Source organism: Urocitellus parryii, chromosome X (genome assembly GCF_045843805.1).
Source record: "Urocitellus parryii isolate mUroPar1 chromosome X, mUroPar1.hap1, whole genome shotgun sequence".
Taxonomy (NCBI): Eukaryota; Metazoa; Chordata; class Mammalia; order Rodentia; family Sciuridae; genus Urocitellus; species Urocitellus parryii.
Genome location: NC_135547.1, coordinates 30473450 through 30497298, shown reverse-complemented (window position 1 = coordinate 30497298; position 23849 = coordinate 30473450). Strand labels below are relative to the sequence as shown.

Below are 23849 nucleotides of genomic sequence, written 5' to 3'. Positions count from 1 at the left end.
GGAGTAGTCTGTGGGACCTGTATTTTCCAAAGTGCTTTGCAAATAGATACAAATTTTTCATAGAACACCATTAAGAGCAATTTACCAAATGCATGTTAGATGTGTTAAATAAAACTTTAGTCATTGACTCATTTAGCACTTGTTTTTTGCATTTCAATAAAGATATGAAATCTATGTATATTTGTTTTGTGTGCCCCTTGGGATTAGTAAGCTATGGATGGAAAGTGACATTCAAACCAAAGGTGAAGAGGCCTCTATTCATGCAGTTAGATCTTGGGGTCACCATCAGGCTGTGCAACCACACAAGCTTCCCAAGTGCCCATGGTAGGTTTACAAAGACACAACCTCTTCCATCCCCCTCCACCAATTCATACTCACCCCGTCCTACCCCATGGGGACCACATGCATGTGCAAGATACAGGGGGCAGGGGTCCCTAAGGAAGAAATGTGTTTCAAGGCAGAGTCAAGATCCATTCGTGCTGATGAGCTCAGGCCCAACAGACTCTAGGGGAAGCTGTCTAGGGGGGCTACTGTTAGGGCTTTAGAGCCAGGCACTTACCTGGTGCCCACCAAGTTCTATTCCCTGCTCTGCTTTTTTTCTGTGGAGGAGACATGGGAGTGGAATCCATGCTTGCAGGAAGATCCTGCCTCTTTAAAGGAAACCAAAAGATACTCCTTCCAGGTAAGGGTGAGGTTTTTGTCCCTTCCTGATCCACTACCCCCAAGACATGAAGCAATATTACACCTTCCCCAGCTCAGAAGTTGACTGTCAACACCTTCAACATCTTTTCAAGAACCTTAGTTCCAGCTAATTAAACCCTGAAAGGGGACCTCTTGGTTCAGTGCCATTGGAAGCAAGAAGATGGTCCCTGATAAATGATCAGGAATAATCCTTTCATTTAAATGAAGCATCTTGGCTTCGTTCATGCTATCTTCATGTAAAACTGCCATGGTGGAAAACAACTAAGATGAAATGAAAGTATCATGAAGGAAATCAAACCCATTTTTTTTAGTCGTAGTTGGACACAATACCTTTATTTTATTTATTTATTTTTATGTGGATCGAACCCAGTGCCTCGCACGTGCTAGGTAAAGCGCTCTACTGCTGAGCCACAATGCCAGCCCCCAATCCCACTTTTGAAAATCATTAAGTTCTCTCTAGCAGTGTCAGGCTTTGTAAAGATAGTTGTCAATTCAAAGTGCCAATGGAGGGCTGGGGTTGTGGCTCAGTGGTAGCATACTTGCCTGGCATGTTTGAGATACTGGGTTAGATTCTCAGCACCACATATAAATAAATAAAATAAACGTCTATCAACGATTAAAAAAATTTTTTTAAAAAGTGCCATTGGAATTCATGACACTGAACTGTGCACTTTATAATGGTTATAATAGCAAAACTTATGTTAATTATGTTTTACCACAGCAAAAGGAAAGAAAAATATACCACTAAAATTTAAAAAGCAATTAATTGGGAACACCATGGCCGTAGTGTAAAGTGATTGCCATGTCTGCAGATAAGGAGCCATAGCTCTTCTGGAATTTACTTTCATGGGAATTAATCATAGGCCAATTTCACAATGCTTGTTTCCAACCTGAAGGAAGTTTCTGGTGGAAGTGCATGTATTTTTTGCTTACCTGTCAGTGTTTTTCATTCCTATCTTCTCTCCTACCTTTATGATTGTGGGCATGAAGTGTCAGCAAAGCAATTACTTATAATGTACAGCCTTTGCAGATAGGAGTTCATTACTACACCAGAGAGGCCTGAGATCCTAGGGGTTAGTGAGGAACGTCCATGAATACACTATGTACTCATGTGATTGTTTGTTTGTTTTTGACATAGAGGAGATTATTTTTGTTGTTTCTTTTGCTATTGTTCCCATTATATTGTGCTTTGTATAACTGTTTATAGAAATCCTGAATGTCAGTACATATTCAGTCTGGAAATGGTTTCTGCTTCATACTTTTTGTACCATTTGACTACTTCCTGTCTTCATCATTGAAATACCTAGACTTCAGGGTTGGAGATGTGGCTTAAGTGGCAGCGTGCTTGCCTAGCATGTGTGAGGCACTGGGTTCGATTCTCAGCACCACATAAAAATAAAATAAAGACATTGTATCCACCTAAAACTAAAAAATAAATATTAAAAAAAAAAACACTTCTGAAGAAATTCCAAAAAGGACAAAGAAAGGAAACAAGAAGAGGATAGAAATTGAAATCATACTCTCTTCTCCCCTCCCTGGAGTGATCAAAATCATAAAACTTTTACAGTATCTAAAAACTTTCCTATAAATCCTAGAAAAGGAGATTGCCTATAATAACTTGGCTTTATTTTTCACCTGTCTCATAAGTTTCCTCTTAGGACTAAATCTGACAAGTTGTCTGGCTTTTGGCAGACTAAATTCTAAACTTCTAAGGCAAAACTCTTATACCTTAAACAAATAAAATCAGTAGAATTAGAGTCAGAATACCCTTTCACTTCAAAAATGTATTAAATAAATTGAAAGAGAACTTGAACCACTTATTGTTGAGGTAGTATATGATGGAACTTGTTCAAGGTGCTGGGTAGGGAACAGGTTACAATTTCTATATGCTAGGGCATATTGGTGGAGATAGTTCTGTTAAATTGTCACCTCCATATATATATATATATATATATATATATATATATATATATATATATATATATATTTAGTTGTCAATGGACCTTTATTTAATTAATTTGTTTATTTATATGCAGTGCTGAGAATCGAACCCAGGGCCTCACACATGCCAGGCAACTGCTTTACCCCTAAGCCACATCCCAAGCCCACTCCATATTTTTATTAGTATTTTGCATCTGTTACATCCTTTACTCTGTGGCAAGCAATTGAATGATTTCCTTGGATGATTTTATTTGGTGGTCATACACTATTAGGATTTCCTAATAATGAGGTACTAGTATCCCCATTTAAAGAAGAGGAATTGTTTGCCCACCGTCTCAAAGCTAATAAAACAACCAGGATTGGCAGCACCACATAAAAATAAAGATTGTATCTATCTAAAACTAAAAAATAAAATATTAAAAATAAATTAAATAAAGGTATTGTGTTTATATATTAAAAAAAAAGGCTTAGGGAGGAAGGGGGAGCCCAGGGACAGGGATGGGCAGAGCTGCTGCAGAGCCTCCCCATAGGTCCAGAAACAGTGATCTGCCAGGGTCCCATGGAGTGATATGGGTGGGAAAACAGCTATACAGATTGCTGCAGTGGGTCTTTCAGTGTGGGGAGAGATTGGGCTCAGCTTTAATACAGCATGACTAAATGAGAATTAATTTCCAAGGAGCACGGTGTGGCTCAGTGGATGGAAAACTACGAAGTGCAACAGTGGTCCATGGAACGTTTTGAATATAGTTAACGGCTCTGCCTCTGAGACTTGTTTCAAAATGAACAGGTTTTTTCCTCTTCTCCCTCTCCCTACCCCCCCCCCCGCCCCGCCCCCAGCCTCTGTCCCATCATAGGCCCCTTAAGCACACACCCACCAAAGGAACACAGTAATTCAGACTTCAGGAATGGCCCAGAAGACCTGAGAAATGGCCAGTTTCCAAATTAACAAGTGAATTACAAACACACACCCTAATCTCAGGGCCCACCTAGAATGTAGCATTTGATTCACCTCTTTAAAAATCCTGGGGTCATGTCCCACCCACCTCCAAAGTTTGGGATAAGCTTATTCCAAAATCACAAAAGAATCACAGCTTCTGTGACCACAGTGCCCTGTGTTTCTCCTTTGCTAACAAAGCAGTAAAACTTATTTTTCCTTTTTCTCAAAACCATATCCTCATTGGGGACAAGGACTGAGCTTTTGGTAACATCAGCAGAGAGAATTTTTGAGATGTATAAAATTTGGATGCTGAGTGTGTGTGCCTGTAGTGGGGGCAATGGTCCAAATTGAAGTGCATGTATTGTCTGACTTACTCCTGGATTAAAGAAAAGTCACAATTGGTTAACAAGAAAAAGGACAGATTATTTTAAAATTCTCTAAGTAACTGACAATATCTTTATTTTACTGTTGCAAGATTAAGCAAATAAAACAAAAATACATAGCTCACATTAAATTTGTATTGCAGAAAAAAATGCATTTTGGAATAAGATTATCCCAACCAATATTTGTGAGGGAATTATAAAAATATTAATCATTATTTATCTGAATTTCAAATTTATTTGTCAGTCCTGTGCTTTATCTGGAAGTTCAAGTTTATCTGGCATTATTCAAACTCAATGAAATAAAAACGTTGATGGCTTTTAATTTTTTTTTTTCATATTTTTATCCCTTGGCTTTTGTTGTCGAACCCAGTGCCTCACTTGAACCACATCCCCAACCTCTTTATTTTATTTTTATGTGGTGCTGAGGATCAAACCCTGCGCCTCATACATGCTAGGCAAGCACGCTACTGCTGAGCCACATTCCCAGTCCCCCTATGTCTATCTTGATGTTTGCCTTTGACTGAAGTCTTCCTTACCATCTGTAGCAAACGCAAAAATTTAAAATTTAATAGATGCCATGACTTGGGTAAAATCAGACTGATCATTGGACTCCTGGACCTCTCACCCAGGACTCTGCAGATGCACATTTGAAGCTTTTTTTTTCCTCCACTCCTGGAGGTGTGGGACCCATTGCTCCAGGCAAACTTCTGTTAAAGATGGAAAGGACAGATTTGATGACTAAGATTTTGAGTACCCTCTGAAGTTGGGCTAGAAGGCCTCTTCTAGGCCTTTTTAAAATTTTTTTTCAGTTTTAGATGAACCCAGTATCTTTATTTTATTTACTTATTTGTATGTGGTATTGAGGATCGAACCCAGCACCTCACACATGTGAGGCAAGCACTCTACCACTGAGCTACAACCCCAGCCCTTCCTGACTGCCTTAAGTGGGGGAAATTCCTGACCTGGAAAATGTTTCCCTTGGTCTTTATGAGGCCTTTCTATTTTATTTGATCCTGTTTCTCCCATGGGAACATTTCAGCTAACTTAAACCTCCTTATTGAGCCCCTACTGACTATATATTCTGCCAGTTCTGTCTACTTCCTTTTTAAGGCATGATTTGGCTGAGGAAAATTTGGAATATCATTGGACTCTTGGGGACCTCTCCCTTCCTACTGGTTCTGCTCCTCCTTCCTCCTCCTACCTGGCCTCCATGAGATTGAATTTTGTTTCTTTGGAAGCAGCAGGACCTCTGGGCAACAGCTGCTAGTGGCCACATGCACCACAAAAATGGGGGGCAGTGAGGGGCTGGGATTGTGGCTCAGCAGTAGAGTGCTCGCCTAGCATGGGTGGGACCGGGCTTCGATCCTCAGCACCATATAAAAATAAAGGCATTGTGTTGTGTCCATCTACACCTAAAAAATAAGTATTAAAAAAAACTTTAAAAAAATGGAGGGCAGTGAACAGTTTGGAGCTAACAACATGAATGTTCCGTTGCCACCTTCCCATAAATCCTGTGAGTTGCCCTTTAGGGAATTTCTCAGGCCAGGATTCACAGTGAACTCGTCAGCGTGGCTGGAACTTGGCCCTCCGTGAAGACACACTGTTCTCTTGCTAGAGACTTGGCCTGCCCCTCCTTGCACATTTAGAGGTTCTGCTCCTCCTGAGATGGAACCTAGGACCTCAGGTACAGCAAGGCAAGTGCTCCCCTATTGAGCTAAAGCCCTAAGCTTAGAAGGTATTTAAACAGAGTGGGGGTGACAATGGCATGATGGGAAAGGGAACATAGATGAATATATGGATCAGTGTGGACCCCCATGAAACTTGGGAAAAGGTGAAGTGCAGGGCCTACTGATGGTGACCCAGGCATGTCACCTCATGAAAGAAAAACTCCTTGTTATTATGCTGAAACATCCCTGTCAGTTCGATGGAGGTGGCTCAGGAACAAAGCGCCAAGCAACCCGCACGTGTGACAAAACTCCAATCAGGCACTGATAGAACCACCTGTCAATCAGTGCAGTTTCCTAGCCAACCCTGGATCTTAGCCAGCTCCCCCAACCAACCCCAATAGGACAAGGGACTCTAAAAACCCTTTTTTCCTGTCTCAAACCCTGCCTTCAGCCCAGTAAAAGTTCCAGTCTGGTCAAGCCCCCTGCACTTCTCCTTAGACCCAATATGTTGGTCTGAGGGTACTGCCTGGGAGTGAAATCTCAATAAAGCCTCTATCAGCGGCCTTTTAAAATCTGCCTCCTTTTGATTCGCTGCTGCCTGACCTTACAGTCCCTCCTGGAAAAATTCACATCACGTTTTAAATACCCCAGCATGCACATGAAAACAAATATATTGATAACTCACTTCTTTATTGCTAATATAAGTGCTAATATAAGTGCTTTATTGCTAATGTAAGTGTCTTGGGCATCAACAATAGCCCATGTATCAGTTGCAACAGGTAAACCCATCTCTACTCTGGCTCTTGAAAGATGGCATTCTAGTTATTTTTCATGTTTGCCAGGGACATGTGGTCCTGGGAACTAGATGATACATCTTCAAGCATTAATTTCCTCTGATGTTTCCTATATTTGGCTCTCCTGTTGTTAAACCAAACCTGCAATAAGAGAGGAAAAGGTATTGATTGGTTTAGTATATTGAATAGTAAATGTCATAATGCGAAAAAAAAACCCATTCGGCATTATAGTTCACTTAGATTTTAAACTGTACAGTAGAAACTATTCCTGCAGGGAATGGAACTCCAAGCCTCACATATGCTAGGGAAATGCTCTTGTACTGAGCTATATGCCCATCTCCAGAGGCTGTTGTGTTATTGTTTAAATACCTTCTAAGCTTAGGGCTTTAGCTCAATAGGGGAGCACTTGCCTTGCTGTACCTGAGGTCCTGGGTTCCATCTCTAACACCCTACACCCCCTCCTTTAGTTCACCCTTTTTGTTGGGAGGGGGTACTGGGAATTGGACTCAGGGGCACTCAATCACTGAACTACACCACCAGTCCTATTTTGTATTTTATTTAGACACAGGGTTTCACTGAGTTGCTTAGCCACTGTTGAGGCACGCTTTGAACTCACAATCCTTCTGTCTCAGCCTCCCAAGCCGCTGGGATTACAGGTATGCACCACCATGCCTGGCTAGCTCACCCTTACTGTGCACCAGGTCTAGCCCTGCTCTAGAAGATGCCAAGTACTTTGGCTCTCTCTCCTCTATTTTATTTTTTGATAATGCGGATTGAACCCATTGGTGTTTTTCAATGGAGATACATTCCTGGCACTTTTTAAAAATTTTTGAGACAGGAACTAGCTAAATTTCGGAGGCTGTCTAGGAACTTGCCATCCTCCTGAGTCACTGGGATTACAGGCCTGCACCATAGCACTCAGCTATTCTCCAAATTTTAATATTCTTTATTGGTTTCTTGCATGGATTAGATGCAGGTCTAGCTTGTGAGTTGCTCCAGGTCCATGATTCTAATTGCATGCCTTTTAATCAGATAAAGCACATTCTGCATCCTGACAGCTATTGGTCTGTCCAGCTATCCTCACTAGGAATAGTTTTATCCTATGTGTGGGGACATTAAGACACCACAACATGTGGATCCTACTTAAAGTAGGATGGAGGGGAATGGCTCCATGTTTGAAAAGCCCATGTTCAGTGTATCTATGTTTCCTAAATAAATCTGTCTATGCCTTTCCTTGGCATGTGCTGAAATTCTTTCCCAACACAAATGCCAAGAACCCCACTGGTCCTGAGTCAAGTTCCCCCTTCTCTCTGGGAACTCCTCAGGCACTTTATTGGAATATGTCCTCTGTAAAGTACCACAGACCAAACCTCTATAAAAACCAAAGCCCATAGTGTGTTGGGGGCATGGGCTGATATTAGGTCTGTAATTCTAAGATTGGTTTCCTAAAAGAGAAGGGGAAACCATGTACTGAGTTTCTCTGGGAAATTAATGGTACAGAATTTGGAAATGGATAACATTTAGACTTTTCCCTCCTTTGACTCCTGTAGCTCAAGTTCCCTTTAGAACTCCACAGAGAGACATGTGATCCAGGGAAGGCAAAAGCAACTCATCAAACCTTGAGATTTTCTTTTCTTCTGACTTTGCCTTACCACCCTAAGAAATGCTCACAACCACTTCCCAACTTCTCCCACCTGAGCCAGGCTTGACTGTGGAGCCTGGCATGTGGCATTAATTAGTACACCAGTGCTCAGTGGCTTGCTTTGTGAAGCTACTTTTCTGGGCACCCACCATCATGTCCACAGCCTGTTTCCATCACTGCACTCACACATGCACGCTGCAACAAAGCTAATAATAAGGTCATCCTGACGTTTCCTTTTTTGCATTTATCACTTGTTTTTTGTTCTTGTGTAGCCACTGTTTGACAACATGACCTGCCTACATGAGTCATTACTGCCTGAAGGAATGAAAAATATATGTAATTAATACAGATACCCTGAAAAGAGGGCCACACCCTCAAACCTATTTCACAACACCTAAGTTTAAAATAGAACCACAAAAAGAGAAAAAGAGCAGGGCACGGTGGTACACGCTTATAAACCCAGCAGCTTGGGAGGCTGAGGCAGGAAGATTGTGAGTTCAAAGCCAGCCTCAGCAAAAGTGAAGTGCTAAGCAACTCAGTGAGACTCTGTCTCTAAATAAAATACAAAATAGGGCTGGGGATGTGGCTCAGTGGTGGAGTGCCCCTGAGTTCAATCCCCAGTACGAGAGAGAGAGAGAGAGAGAGAGAGAGAGAGAGAGAGAGAGAGAGAGATTGATTCAAGATTTATGTATGCATTTCAAACCAGGACAGGTAGAAATTTACACTAAAATGAGGGCTATGTTTGGGAAAAGATATTCCACACAACCCACCTCTTCAAAATACTACCACCAAAATAGAAAAATACATCTTAGAAAATATTGACTGAAGGCCACTTATGCACTTATTGTGGAAGCTACAAGGTTTATTTTAACCATATGCAAATTTTGTTCTTGAACATTTTTGTCCTTCTTAGCTAAAGTGAAATTAACTCAGTATTTTTTTGTTGAGTCACTCTTTGGACAAATTTCCCAACTTTTGCAAACCTTTGCCCTATTGCTACCATAATATTACCATTTGGGTAATGTTTTCAGGTAGATATGTCACAGAATACAAGAAAATTAAAATTGAGGGCTGCCCCTGTCTGTCACTTTATCAACATGTACAAACACAAGTAGAAGAACTAGGCACTTGTGCTTTTCAGGTAGCTTCCCCCATCAGTCTCAGCTCAATCTATGCTACTTAAATATAGAGTGTGTGCTTTCAATGAATTACTCTCATCACAGCATTTATACATTCATTCAGCAAACTTAGGGCTTATACTTGGTTCAAATAATTTAGTACAAGTCTCTTAATTCTCTCCTCTCCCTCTCCCCCTCTCTTTCTCTCTTTTTTTGTGGCACTGGAGATTAACCCAGGGCCTTGTGAATGTGAGACAAGCACTCTACCAACTGAGCTATATCCCTAGCCCTCCCTCTCTTAATTCTCTCCATAAATTTGAATACATCCAAGGTCAAACCTAGGCCCATCCTTACTCCTCACAACGGATGGCAAGGTAGAAGATGAACTTTATTTTTGAATATGTATCTATATATACTTACTATATATGTAATTATACATGTACATTTTATTTATATATAATTTTGTACACAGAAATGCAGAAGTAGTTTTTTTTTTTTGTTGTTGTTTCCTTGAGGAAATAATATTCCCTCTGGTAATGGGAAAGAACCACAAATTCACTTTTTTTGTTTTGGTACTGAGGGTTGAAACCAGGGGCACTTAAACACTGAGCAACATCCCCAGCCCTTTTTTGTATTTTATTTACTGACAGGTTCTTGCTGAGTTGCACAGGGCCTCACTAAGTTGCAGAGGCTTGCTTTGAACTCATAATCTTCCTGCCTCAGCCTCCCAAGGCACTGGGATTACAGGTGTGCACCACTGCACCAGTACAAGCTCACATTTATCATCCTATTTTCCATCCATTGAAACTCCAAAGTTCAATATTAGTTAGTCTACTTCAGCAAGACAATTAAAATAACACCAACTTAAATATCTGCATGTTTGATTATATCAAAATGAACCCCATTATTATATATACTTATAATGAAATATTTTATTTATTTCTAAAATTTTTTTAGTTGTTGATAGACCTTTATTTTATTTATTTACACATGGTGCTGAGAATCGAACCCCACATGCCAGGCAAGTGCGCTACGGCTGAGCCCCAGCCCCAGCCCTAATGAAATATTTTAAAAATTAAAACTATTTTAATAAAAAAATGTCAAGGCCAGAGCTTTGCACATACTGAAGCAGGTTTTAGTATGACTGCCCTCACAAATTGCTTTTTTCAGATTTACTAACCTGCACTTTAGTGTCAGTCACATTGATGCATCTTGCAAGTCCCTTTCTGAGGAGAGAAAACAACAGACATTCAGTATTCAGTATTGTGGATAAAATATAATATAGCATGTGCATTCTGTGCTTAAATTAAAATTATAATCTCCCTTCACAACTCCTCAAGTATACTTTTCCGTAACTCCCTGGAAAATTTTCACATTAGAAATAGGTTTACCTCAGACCAATGGTACAGAATAGAGAACACAGAGACTAACCCATAAAGTTACAATTATCTTATATTAGACAAAGGTGCCAAAAACATGCACTGGAGAAAAGATAGCATCTTCAACAAATGGAGCTGGGAAAACTGGAAATCCATAGGCAATAAAATGAAATTGAACTCCTATCTCTCACCATGCACAAAACTCAACTCAAAATGGACCAAGAACCTAGGAATTAGGGCTGGGGATGTGGCTCAAGCGGTAGCGTGCTTGCCTGGCATGTGCAGGGCACTGGGTTCGATCCTCAGCACCACATAAAAATAAAATAAAGATGTTGTGTCCACCGAAAACTAAAAAATAAATATTAAAAAATCTCTCTCTCTATCTCTCTCTCTAAAAAAAAAAAAAAAATCTAGGAATTAAACCAGAGACTCTGCGTCTAACAGAAGAAAAAGTAGGCCTTAATCTTCATCATGTTGGATTAGGCCCCAACTTCCTTAATAAGACTCCTATAGCACAAGAATTAAAACCAAGAATCAATAAATGGGATGGAATCAAACTAAAAAGTTTTTTTTTCTCAGCAAAGGAAACAAAATATAAGGTGAACAGAGAGCCTACATCCTGGGAGCAAATTTTTACCCCTCACACATAAGATAGAGCACTAATCTCTAGGTATATAAAGAACTCAACAAGCTAAACATAAAAAAAAAAAACAAATAATCCAATCAATAAATGGGCCAAGGACCTGAACAGACACTTCTCAGAAGAGGATATATAATCCATCAACAAATATATGAAAAAATGCTCATCATCTCCAGCAATCAGAGAAATGCAAATCAAAACTACTCTAAGATATCCTCTCATTCCAGTCACAATGACAGCTATTATGAAGACAAACAACAACAAATGTTGGCAAGGATGTGGGGGAAAAGGCACACTCATACATTGCTGGTGGGACTGCAAATTGGTGCGGCCAATTTGGAAAGCAGTATGGAGATTCCTTGGAAAGCTGGGAATGGAACCACCGTTTGACCCAGCTATTCCTCTTCTCTGACTATACTCAAATGACTTAAAAACAGCATACTACAGGGACACAGCCACATCAATGTTTATAGCAGCACAATTCACAATAGCTAAACTGTGGAGCCAACCTAGATGCTCTTCAGTGGATGAATGGATAAAAAAATTTGGCATTTATACACAATGGAATATTACTCAGCACTAAAAAAACCCCAAAATCATGGCATATGCAGGTAAATGGATGGTGTTGGAGAAGATAATGCTAAGTGAAGTTAGCCAATCCCCAAAAAGCAAATGCCGAATGTTTTCTCTGATATAAGGGGGAGACTCACAGTGGGGTAGGGAGGGAGAGCATGGGAGGATTAGATTAATTTTAAATAGGGAGGGAAAGGTGATTAGCAAGGATAGTGATGTCATCATTGTACAAAATACATCTATGAAGACTTGAATTTGGTGCCAACAAATCTTATATACAAACAGAGATATGAAAAATTTTGGTATATATGTGTATTAAGAATTGTAATGCAAAAAAGGAGTACATGTATAATGGCAAAAAAATAAGCATCTGTAACTATGTAATGTAGAAAACATCAATAAAAACATGAATTCAAAAAAAAAGAAAGAAAAAGAAATGGGTTTACCTCATCACAAAATTTAAGGTGACAATAACAGCTCAGTGGGCAAGACATAATTGTAACTCACTGTGTTATAGAATAAAAATGATTGGGCTGGGGATGTGGCTCAGCGGTAGCGCGCTCGCCTGGCTTGCGTGCGGCCCGGGTTCGATCCTCAGCACCACATACCAACAAAGATGTTGTGTCTGCCGAGAACTAAAGAATAAATATTAAAAATTCTCTCTCTCTCTCTCTCTCTCTCTCCTCTCTCACTCTCTCTTTAAAAAAAAAAAAAAAAAAAAAAGAATAAAAATGACTACAAAATGTATAATTAACATAGAGGGAGGGAGGAAGGAGGTAAAAAGGAGGCACCCTGGACTGAAATTAAACAAATTAAATTTCATGCGTGTATGATTATGTCAAAACTAACACAACTATCATGTATCATTATGATGCAATCATAAAAGCATAAAAACATCAAACATGGACTTTTCATAGGATATACCAAATCCATTTCTGGGTATATACCCCAAAGAAATGAAAACCTGGAGTTGGATATTTGTCCACCTATGTTCACAGCAGCCCTATTCATAAGAGCCACATGAAAAAAACATCCCATTTGCCTTCCACATAAATGCTCAAACAAATGAAATACATCCATATAATGGAATATTACTCAGCCTTAAAAAGAAAGGAAATTCCAACACATGCTACAACATGATTAAACCTTAAGGACATTACACAAAAAGATATAAGGCAATCACTAAGAGACAAATGCTACATGATTTCACTTATATGAGGTGCCCAGAGGAAGCAAATTCATAGAATAAAAAAGATTGGTAGTTACAGGGCGCTGGGGAGGGGAGGTGTTTAACGGTATAGAGTTTCATTTTGTCCACATTTGGATGTTCCTGGAGTTCTGTCCCACAACAAGGTGCAAATACTTAAGGCTGCTGAAGGCCAACTTCAAAAGTGGTTTAGATGCTAAATTTGTTTTTGTATTTTACCACAATTTGAAAACAAAAACCAAAAGGAGCAGCCACCAACCTACGTCCAGACTTAATTCATGACAATACTGCATGAAAAAATTGACCTGAATCCCACAAGGTAACCCGCACAGAGCAGAAAGGCAGGTGAAGAGCCCAAGGGCTTTTGCTCAAGGTGGGTAGGGCAGAATAAGGGCCAGAGAGAGAAAAGTGACCCCAAAAAGAACCTGAACCCCTGGAGACTTTAGACCCTCTCAAGCCAGTCACCTACCTGGTGGCCATGTCAGGGTATTGAGTAACTTGGAAAACACTTTCCAGTTCCTGCAACTGCCACTTCGAGAACTTGTATTGGATTCGTGGACGGGTGCCCCCGGGCTGCGGAACCGCAGCAGTCTCGTTTGCAGACTGTCCAGCCTGTTGCTCCTGCCCGGGCTGCTGCTGCTGCATGGGCTGCTGCTTGCCACCATTGGCCTCAAGGTAGTCAATGCCTCGGTGGTTCACAGCGCCCTCGTGGTTGAGGTAACCTTTTTGAATCACGTCTTCCATGAGGCCTATAGCTCCTTCACGGAAGTGGCCACCTGCAGCGGGGGTCGGCACATCCTCTGCAGCTGCCGCTGCTACACTTTCCTCTGCTTCAGCTGCTATTTCTGTATTATAAGCCCCCAGACCATAATAGTTGGGGTCACGGTACTGGTACCAGTTTGCCATGGCTGCAATACAACAGGTCCCAGCTGGCCTCTACAAGCGCACTTTGGCCAGCGACAGAATAGAGCGGTGACTCAGGGTGGAGCTAGTCCTAGAGATTTGTATTGGCCACGGGTTTACGGCACGTTCAACGTGCACGCGCTACTCTTTTGAGGACTGCTATTGGCTGCATGTTTGCCGCCAGTTGTGATGGGCGGAGCTAGTTAGGCGTGAAGTAATGGGGCGGGACCACAAAGAAAGACCGTGTGGAGAATTGTGCCAACCTGGGGCGTGTGCGGAATGGGGGCCAGATTGGCCTCTTAGATGACTAACCACAAATGAACTACAAATGGCCTTCCAAAGGGACTTTGTAGAGGAGGAGAGCTCATTCTAACCACAGGTCCCCCTGTGTGAACATCTGGAGAATACCTCAGGACCACCGTGCCGCACATCTGTAATTCACCATGTGGCACGAGAGAGGAATTCACTTGACCTGACCCGCTAGCGGGTGGCTTGCTCAGAGTTCCCACAGGGAAACTGCAAGCAAAGCCAAGCTCCCAGAAATGCTGCAGCGGCATCTTGGGCCTGGTTCGCAAAGCATTCTGGGTCAAGAGGCGCACTCTGTGGGAAACCCTGTGAGTCCCTTGAGGAAGTCTGAATGCTGCCCATTGTCAGTATCGAATCCATGACAGAGTCCAGGTGTAAAACTTTGAGTAGTGCTGGTCACATTCAAGAATTATCAGGCTGACCCGGGTGTGGTGCTGCATGCCTGGAATCTGAGGAGCTCGGGAGGATGGTGGGTTCAAAGCCAGCCTTGGCAACTCAGTGAGGACCTAAGCCACTTAGTGAGACCCTGACTCAAAATATAAATTAAAAAAATAAGTGCTAGGAATGTGGTTGGGTGCTTAAGTGTCCCTGGGTTCGATCTCTGGTGCCGCTGCCTGGTGTTGCTTACACTGGATTGCTTATGCAGGATCATGTTGTGGCAAAGATATATTACTTAATATTCAGAAAACACTTAGCACAATACCTGTGGCTTGGGTGGCTTAGGCAGCAGGATCCCAAGTTCAAGGCCAACCTCAGCAGTTTAGCAAGACCCTGTCTTAAAGTAAAAAAATAAAAAAAGCACTGGGATGGCTGGGTTGTGGCTCAGTGGTAGAGCACTTGCCTGGCATGTGTGAGATGCTGGATTTGATCCTCAGCATTGAAAGTAAGTAAATAAGTAAATAAATAAAGGTACACTGATATATATATATATATATATATATATATATATATATATGCGCACTGGGAATGCAGCAGAGTAGCAAAGTGCCTTGGGTTCAATCCCCAGGACTCCCCAAAACAAAAAATAAAAAATTGGGGCTGTGGTTATAGCTCAGTGTTAGGGTTCTTGCCTAGCATATGTGAGGCACTGGGTTCTATCCTCAACACCACGTAAAAATAACTGAATAAAACAAAGGTATTTTGGTCAATCTACAACTAAAAAATGAAAACAATTTTTTTTTTTCTTTAAGCCAAGCATGGCAGAACATGCCTATTGTATCAGCTCTTTGGGAGGCTGACTCAGGAGTGTTACTTGAGTTCATGAGTTTGAGACCAGCCTGGTCAATACAGTAAGATACCATCTTTTTTTAAAAATATTTTTTTAGACGTTGATGAACCTTTATTTTATTTATTTATATGTGGTGCTGAGAATTGAACCCAGTGCATGCTAGGCAAGTGCTCCACCACTGAGCCACAACCCAAGCCTAGTAAGATATCATCTTGTAAAAGAAAAATTCAGCTGGGCACAGTGGCCCACACCTGTAATTACAGCAACTTGGGAGGCTGAGGCAAGAGGATTGTTCAAAGCCAGCTTCAACAATTTAGCAAGGTAGGGCTGGGGATGTGGCTCAAGCGGTAGCATTCTAGTCCGGCATGTGTGCGACCTGGGTTTGATCCTCACCACCACATACCAACAAAGATGTTGTGTCCGCTGAAAACTAAAAAATAAATATTAAAAAATTAAAAAAAAAACAATTTAGCAAGTCCCTCAGCAATTTAGGAAGAACCTGTCTCAAAATTTGTTTTTATTTTTTTAATATATATTTTTCAAAATATTTTTTAGATGTATGGACCCTTATTTTATTCATTTATTTGTATGTGGTGCTGAGAATGGAACCCAGTGCCTCACACATGCTAGACAAGTGCTCTACCACTGAATCACAGCCTCAGCCCCTTAATACATTTTTTATAACTTTATTTATTTACTTTTTATGTGGTGCTGAGGATCGAATCCAGTGCTTCACCTGTGCTATGCAAGCGCTCTACCACTGAGCTACAGCCCTAGCCCCCGTCTCAAAATTAAAAAAATAAATAAATAAACAAAAAATAAAAAAGGCTGAGCATATAGCTAGCTCATTGGTACAGGCGCCCTGGGTTCAACACCAGTACCAATAATAATGATATTAATAAGAATTATAACAATAACAACAGGCAAAGAAACCTTTGTACTTCAAGGAAGGAAACTATTATAAGGTTAAGAAGCTTATTTTGAGAATAAACTGCTAGTACCCTGGACTTACATTCCAGCTTGGATGACTCCTCTAAGAATATTCTTGTGCTCATATCTCATCTTGCAGATGTGATTACAGATGTCCAGGAAAATAGAGGACTTGTCTGATACTCAGAGCTAGTTGCTGAGTATCTCAGACCTTTTGAGGTTACAAAAAGTTTTTTTTTTTTTGAGTAAGCACAATGATTTTTTAAAAATTATACACACACACACACACACACACACACACACACACTAGTGGTCAATGTAGCTTTATTTTATTTATATTTGGTGCTGAGAATCAAATCCAGTGCCTCACACATGCTAGGCATGTGCTCTACCACCCCAGCTCAATGGTGGACTTCTTTAAATAAGTAGAAGAACTTTGGATAAAAATAAGTACTGGACTTAATCTGCTAGTTCAAGATCACGTTGCAGAAAGCTTGGTTTTTGTCACTGGTGCAACAATAATGAGGACAAGGTTTTGACAAAAAGAAAAAAGAAGTTTTATTGGTTTGCTAGCAAATGAGGAGAAGAGCAGACTTGAATGTCAAGAGCTACTGTGGCGGCGGGGTGGGGGTTGCAAAAGTTTTGAAAAGAAATTTGGGAACTTGGCTATGGATATGCCTGTCTGAAGACATGATTCACGCATAGATGATGGCCTTGAAATAGTGGTTGCTCAGACTTGCAGATACCAGTTCCCAAGTTAGCACATCTTCTGACAGAGCTTTCATTCTTGTGGTCACTGAGCTGAAGGACATGAATAGTTCAGCACAGGACTTGATGAAAGTTAATCTTGCTTTCCCTGACGCTAGGGAGGGGGAGAAGGAGAGGAGGAAGAAAAAGAAGGGGAAAAAAACACATCACTTTTTATTTTATTATTTTTTTAAATATTTATTTTTTGGTGTAGATGGACACAACACCATGCCTTCATTTTTATGTGGTGCTGAGATCGAACCCAGGTTCTTCCGATGCTAGGCGAGCACTCTACCACTGAACCACAATCCCAGCCCAACACATCAGTTTTAAAATAAGCAACGGAACAGTTAAGTGGCAAGCTTCATATGCAAATCATGGAGTGACCACCATTACTATTGAACATCTTTAGCTAGGGAAGAGAGACCTGCGTCTTGGGAAATCGAGCAAACAGTGCTTCAAGCACAGGATTGGCCCTGGGGAAAAAAATTCAAGGGGCTGGTACAAGGAGAGTCCCAGTAACCAGTATCTACCAAAACTCACCAATGAGGACTTGACATATGTATGGATATGGATCTTATTGGGCTTGGGGTTCCTTTTGCACCATACCACCTGATAACTTGACAGACTCCCCTAGCCCTGACCCCAATAACTTCAATAGCCAATAAAACCCCTAAAGAGTCTGTCATAGAGATTTTTCTGAAGATAGACAACTCATACAGCCTTTATTTGGCTGAAGTGATGTTATGTTATTAATTTTTAATGTAATATATGTACCTAAAAATGGATATTTAATTTTTAAAAAGTTTGGGCAGTATATAGAAAGAGGCAGACCTTTGGAGTCTATAGGCCACTGAGAGAGGTATAGAGGGATAGAGGCAAGATGGGAGTGAGGTGGTCGGGGGTGGACAAAACCAAAGCAGCAGGGAGAGGGCCCTCCAATTTTGAGGTTAATTTCCCAGTTGACTAAAGTGTTCATGAACACAAGCGGGTACCCGATCAGACAGATACTTTCATACTATGCTTGTAAGTTGGGATCAAATAGAAAAATGAAAATAGACTTGTGGCCACAGGTGTTTGGGGGAGGCAGCAACTAGCAATGATGAGGAGAGCATGAACAGGGGCTGGGATATGATTACTCTCAGTGGAAAAGTGGGAGGTTTCCTCATCCCTACTCCCACCCCCAATACCAAATTTACCAGAAAAGAAAAAGAGCAAAGCCCCTTTCTCAGCTCAGGCTTCCCACCAAGGTGAGTGTAACCAGCTGCTGCAACACAGAGCCTCTATTCTGCAGGCATGACCCATCCTCTCTCCTCACTACCACTGCACCACCAGCTCTCAGCTCTGCCTTGCAGCCCTTTCCTAAACTAGGTGCCTATTTTATGGCTGCACCATTAGACATGTGGACCCCAGCAGTTGGCATGCCCTGCGACTAACAAAAAGAGACAGCCAACAGCTGGTGATTAAGAACTGGTACCAAGGCTGGGATATGGCTCAGTTGATAGAGCATTTGCCTAGCAAGCACAAGTCCCGGGGTTCAATCCCCAGTGCCAGCCCCCCCCCCCAAAATAGTACCTTGGAGCCTAGTGTGGTGGCACACACCTGTAATCCAAGCAGTTCCTGAGACTGAGAGAGGAGGATCAGAGACAGCTTCAGCAATGGCCAGGTGCTAAGCAACTCAGTGATACCCTGTCTCTAATAAAATACAAAATTGGGCTGGGGATGTGTCTCAGTGGTTGAATTCCTCTGAGTTTTATCCCTGGTACACCCCTCTCCCCCAAAAAAGAATTAGTACCTTGGGCTGTGGTTATAAGTCAGTGGCAAAGCACTTGCCTAGCGCAGGTGAGGCACCGGGTTCAATCCTCAGCTAAATAAATAAAATAAAGGTATTGTGTCCATCTACAACTAAAAAAACATTTTTTTAAAAAAATTTGTAGTTGTGGATGGGCAGACTGCCTTTATTTTATTTGTTAATTTTTATGTAGTGTTGAGGATCAAACCCATTGCCTCACGCATGCTAGGCAAGCGCTCTGCCACTGAGCTATAGCCCCAGCCCAACTAAAAACATTAAAAAAAAATAGTACCTTGTCTTTGAAATTGAAGCAGGAGTATTGTCCCAGGTTAACAGGCACCAGATCCAGCTGCTGAGTATATCTCCTGTATTTGCTGAGGATCCTTGTGGATCATAGCCCTTGACCATAGCACCCAGGACATTTTTTCTCTTTATCACAGCCCTTGACAACAGGACCCAGGATTTTGTTGTTGTTTAGTTTAGGAAGTTTTTATTGACATTCTTTGAGTCTCAGTGATACTTTCTGGGCTATGTGTTTTCTACAATGGAACCTGGAAATCAATAACAAAAACAGTTAAAAAATTCCCAAATATCTAGAATGAAATAGTACACTTCTGAATAGGTCAGCGAAGTCTAAGGGGAATTGAATATTTTCTTTTTTTCTTTTTTTAATTGATTTTATTTTTTTTAAATACACAACAGCAGAATGCATTACAATTCTTATTACACATATAGAGCACAATTTTTCATATCTGTATATAAAGTATGTTCATGCCAATTCATGTCTTTATACATGTACTTTGTTTTTTTTTTGCATTACAATTCTTATTACATGTATATACCACAATTTTTCTTATCTCTGTTTGTATATAAAGTATGTTGACACCCAATTCGAGTCTTCATACATGTACTTTGGAGGAATTGAATATTTCAACCACATGGAAATGCAACTTATTTGTGTTATGTTATCAGAAGCAGTGGTTAGTAGGAAATTTATACTGTACAGTATTATGATACTGTTTGTTTGCAGATTATATGATTGTCCATATAGAAAATTCCAAAGAATCAAATTAAGAAGTATAGTAGAGCAAATTTGCTGGTATAGAGGGTGAATATACAAAAGTCATTTGCCGGGGCTGGGGTTGTGGTTCAGTGGTAGAGCGCTCGTCTCACATGTATGGGACCCTGGGTTCGATCCTCAGCACCACATAAAAATAAATAAGTGAAATAAAGGTATTGTGTCAAACTACAACTAAAAAATAAATATATTTTTTAAAAAGTCAATTGCTTCTCTATATACTATCAAGAAACAATTGAAGGGCAGGGCTTGTGGCTCAGTGGTAGAGTGCTCACCTTGCAGGTGTGAGGCACTGGATTCCATCCTCGGCACATAAAAATATTAATAAAGTAAAGGCATGTGTCCATCTATAACTAAAAAATATTTAAAAATGAAGAAAGAAACAATGGGAATTTGGTATTTAACAAAGAACAGCATTTACATTAACAGACACTATTTTATATCCTACCAGCAATGTGGAGGATTTAAATTTTTCCACAGTCTTGCCAACACTAAATTTCCTTATTTTAATCTCAATCATCTTAGTGTTTGTGCAGTGGTGCCATCATGGTTTTGACTTGCATTTCCCTAATGCCTAATGATGTTGAATATTTTTTTCATATGTTTTTTGGCCATTTGTTTACATTTTTGGAAAAATGACCATTCAATCAAATTTGCCCGTTAAAAAACTGGGTTGTTTGGCTGGTCACAGTGGATGCCTGAAATCCCACCAACTCAGGAATCTGAGGCAGGAGGACTCCAAGTTCGCTGTCAGCCCCAGCAACTTAGGCCTTAAGCAACTTAGCAAGATCCTTTTTCAAAATAAAATAAATAAATAAACAGGGCTGGGGATGTGGCTCAGTGGCAAAGTGCTTCTGGGTTCAATCCCTTGTACTGAAAAGCAGGGGCGGGAGGAGGGAGTAGGTATTTTCTTTTTAATTTTTGAGTTGTAAGAGTTATTACATATACTAGATGTTAGAACCTTAACAGATATATGAGTTAAGGATAATTTCTTCTATTCTGGGATACTCTTTTTACTTTCTTCATGATATCCTTTGATGTAAAAAGTTTAAATTCTGAGCAAGTCAAATTTATCTGCTTTTTTTTTTTTTCATGTTTTGGTATCATTTCTAAGAGTACATCACCAAACTCAAGCTCATGAAAATTTCTGTTTTATTCTAAATAATCATGGTTTTAGCTTAGCTATTTTTAGATCATAGATCTATTTTGAATTCTTTTACATGTGCATATACAGTTGTCTGAGCACAATGTGTTAAGAGGATTACTCTTTCCTCATCAAATTTTTGGCATTCTTGTAGAAAATCAATGTGCCATATATATATATATATATATATATATATATATATATATATGGTTTATTTCCGGACTCTCAATTATATCCCATATTTCTATTTGTTTTCATATGCCAATGCCACACTCTGTTAATACTGTAGACATATATAGTGAGTTTTGAAATTGTGAAGTTTGGTGTTGTTGCTGGGTTTTTAAATTTTTATTTTTTGGTACGAGGCATTGAATCCAGGGACTGTTAACCACTGAGCCACATCCCCGGGTTTTTTTATTTTTTAACTTTTGAGTCAGGGTCTCGCTAAGTTGCTTAGGGCCTTGCTAAGTTGCTGAGGCTAGCTTTGAACTTTCAAACCTCTTGCCTCAACCTCCCCAGTTACTGGGATTATAGACATGTGCCACCACAGTCCACAGAAAGTGTAAGTTCTTTTCAGTATTGCTTTAGCTATTTGGGGTCCTTTACAATTGCATGTGAATTTGAGGATCAGCTCTTTCATTTCTGGAAAAAAAATGCCTTTGAAATTTTGATACTGATTGCATTTAAACTAAATTGTGTTGGGTAGTTTCTCCATCTTAACAAGAAGTATTCCAATGTTATAAGTGACACAAGTTGTCTTTCCTTTTTTTTCAGCCTCTTTTACTTTTCTTAGTTTTATAGTTTTCTGTGTACAAACTTTCACCTGTTTAAATTTATTCAGATAGTTTATTCTTTTGGATGCTATTATAAATAAAATTATATTAATTTAATTTTCTCATTGTTTATTGTTGGTATTTAGAAGTAAAACTGATTTTTTCATGTTGCTCATGTACTCTGCAATTTTGCTGAATGCATTTTTTAGCTCTACTAAATTATGGAGTTTTCTTCTCTCTAAGTTGGAATTTTCCATAACATGTCATCTGTGAATCCAGTTAGTTTGATCTCTTTCTTTCTAATATTTCTGAGTTTTATTTATTTTTGTTGACTAATTGTTTGGGCTAGACCCTCCAGCATGATATTGAACAGCAGTGTGAAATCTTTTTCATATTCCACAGCTTAGTGGGAAAGCTGTCCTTTCACCATTCCATTTGTATTAAATATGGATTTTAAAAAAAATTTAGTTGTAATTAATTTACCTATTTTTATGTGAAGCTGAGGATAAGACCCAGTGTTCACATGTGCTAAGCAAACACTCTATCACTGAGCCACAACCCCAGCCCCTAAATGTGGATTTTAATACATGCCCTTTATCATGTAGAAAATGTTCCCTTCCATTTCTACTTTTTATATATTTTTAGTTGTAGATGGACACAATACATTTATCTATCTATCTATCTATCTATCTATCTATCTATCTATCTATCTATCTATTTATTTAATGTGGTGCTGAGAATGAAATCCAGTGCCTCACACTTGCTAGGCAAGCATTCTGCCACTGAGCTAAAACCCCAGCCCTTACTTTTCTAAGTGCGTTAGCATGAAAGGGTGTTGAATTATGTAAAATGATTTTTCTGTATATATTGAAGTGATCACATGCTTTTTTCAAACTCTTTTTATTTATTTAATTTTTTTAAATATCTATCTATTTAGTTAGTTAGTTAGTTAGTTTTCGGCGGACACAACATCTTTGTTTGTATGTGGTGCTGAGGATTGAACCTGGGTTGCACGCATGCCAGGCGAGCGCGCTACGGCATGAGCCACATCCCCAGCCCCATTCAAACTCTTTTTAAAAAAATATTTATTTCTTTAGTTTTTAGGTGGATACAGTATCTTTATTTCACATTTATGAGGTGCTGAGAATTGAACCCAGTGCCTCACTCATGCTAGGCGAGCACACTACCACTTGAGCCACATCCCCAGCCCATCAAACTCTTTTTTTAAAAGTGTTTATTTTTTTAGTTATAGGTGGACACAATATCTTTATTTTATTTTTATGTGGGGCTGAGGATCGAACTCAGTGCCTCATGCATTCTAGGTGAGCACTCTTCCTCTGAGCTACAATCCCAGTCCCTCAAACTCTTTGTTTTTTTAAAAATAGTTTTTAGTTGTAGATGGACACAAAACCTTTATTTTATTTATTTATATGTGGTATTAAGGAGCGAACTCAGTGCTTCACACGTGCTAGGCAAGCACTCTGCCACTGAGCTGCAACCCCAGCCATCTTTATTCTTTTAATGTACTGTGTTGCATTGATTCAATCTCTTATACTGAATCACCCTTACATTTCTGGCATAAATCCTAATTAGTCATGGTGTACAATACTTTCAATATTGTGTTGGATTTGGTTTGCTCATATTTTGTTTTATAAGGAATATTGGTGAATAATTTTTCTTGTAGTGTCTATTTGACTTTTGTGTCATTGAAATACTAGCCTCATAGAATGATTTAGGAAATATTCACTTCTCTAATACTTTTTGGAAGAGTTTGAGAATAAATAATGACAATTAGTTTTTAAATGTTTCATATAATTCACTAGTGGAACCACCTGCTCTTTGGCTTTTCTTGTTGGCAGGATTTTTTATTACTGATTCAATCTTATTACTTGTTACAGATATCTGGAGATTTTCTTTCTGTATCAATGTGGGCAATTTGTGTTTCTTTTTTTTCTTCTTCTTTAC

The 23849-nt window shown here is 39.7% G+C and overlaps 1 protein-coding gene across 1 annotated transcript; it reads right to left on the bottom strand.

The window, feature by feature from the left end:
- Window positions 1-6448: 6448 nt before the first annotated feature.
- On the bottom strand, window positions 6449-13889 carry LOC144250663 (rhox homeobox family member 1-like). Its single transcript, XM_077793611.1, has 3 exons — window positions 13453-13889; window positions 10365-10410; window positions 6449-6565 (listed from the first exon to the last, which is right to left on the bottom strand). The coding sequence occupies exons 1-3, from the start codon at window positions 13887-13889 to the stop codon at window positions 6449-6451; spliced, it is 600 nt and encodes a 199-aa protein (XP_077649737.1).
- Window positions 13890-23849: the final 9960 nt, after the last annotated feature.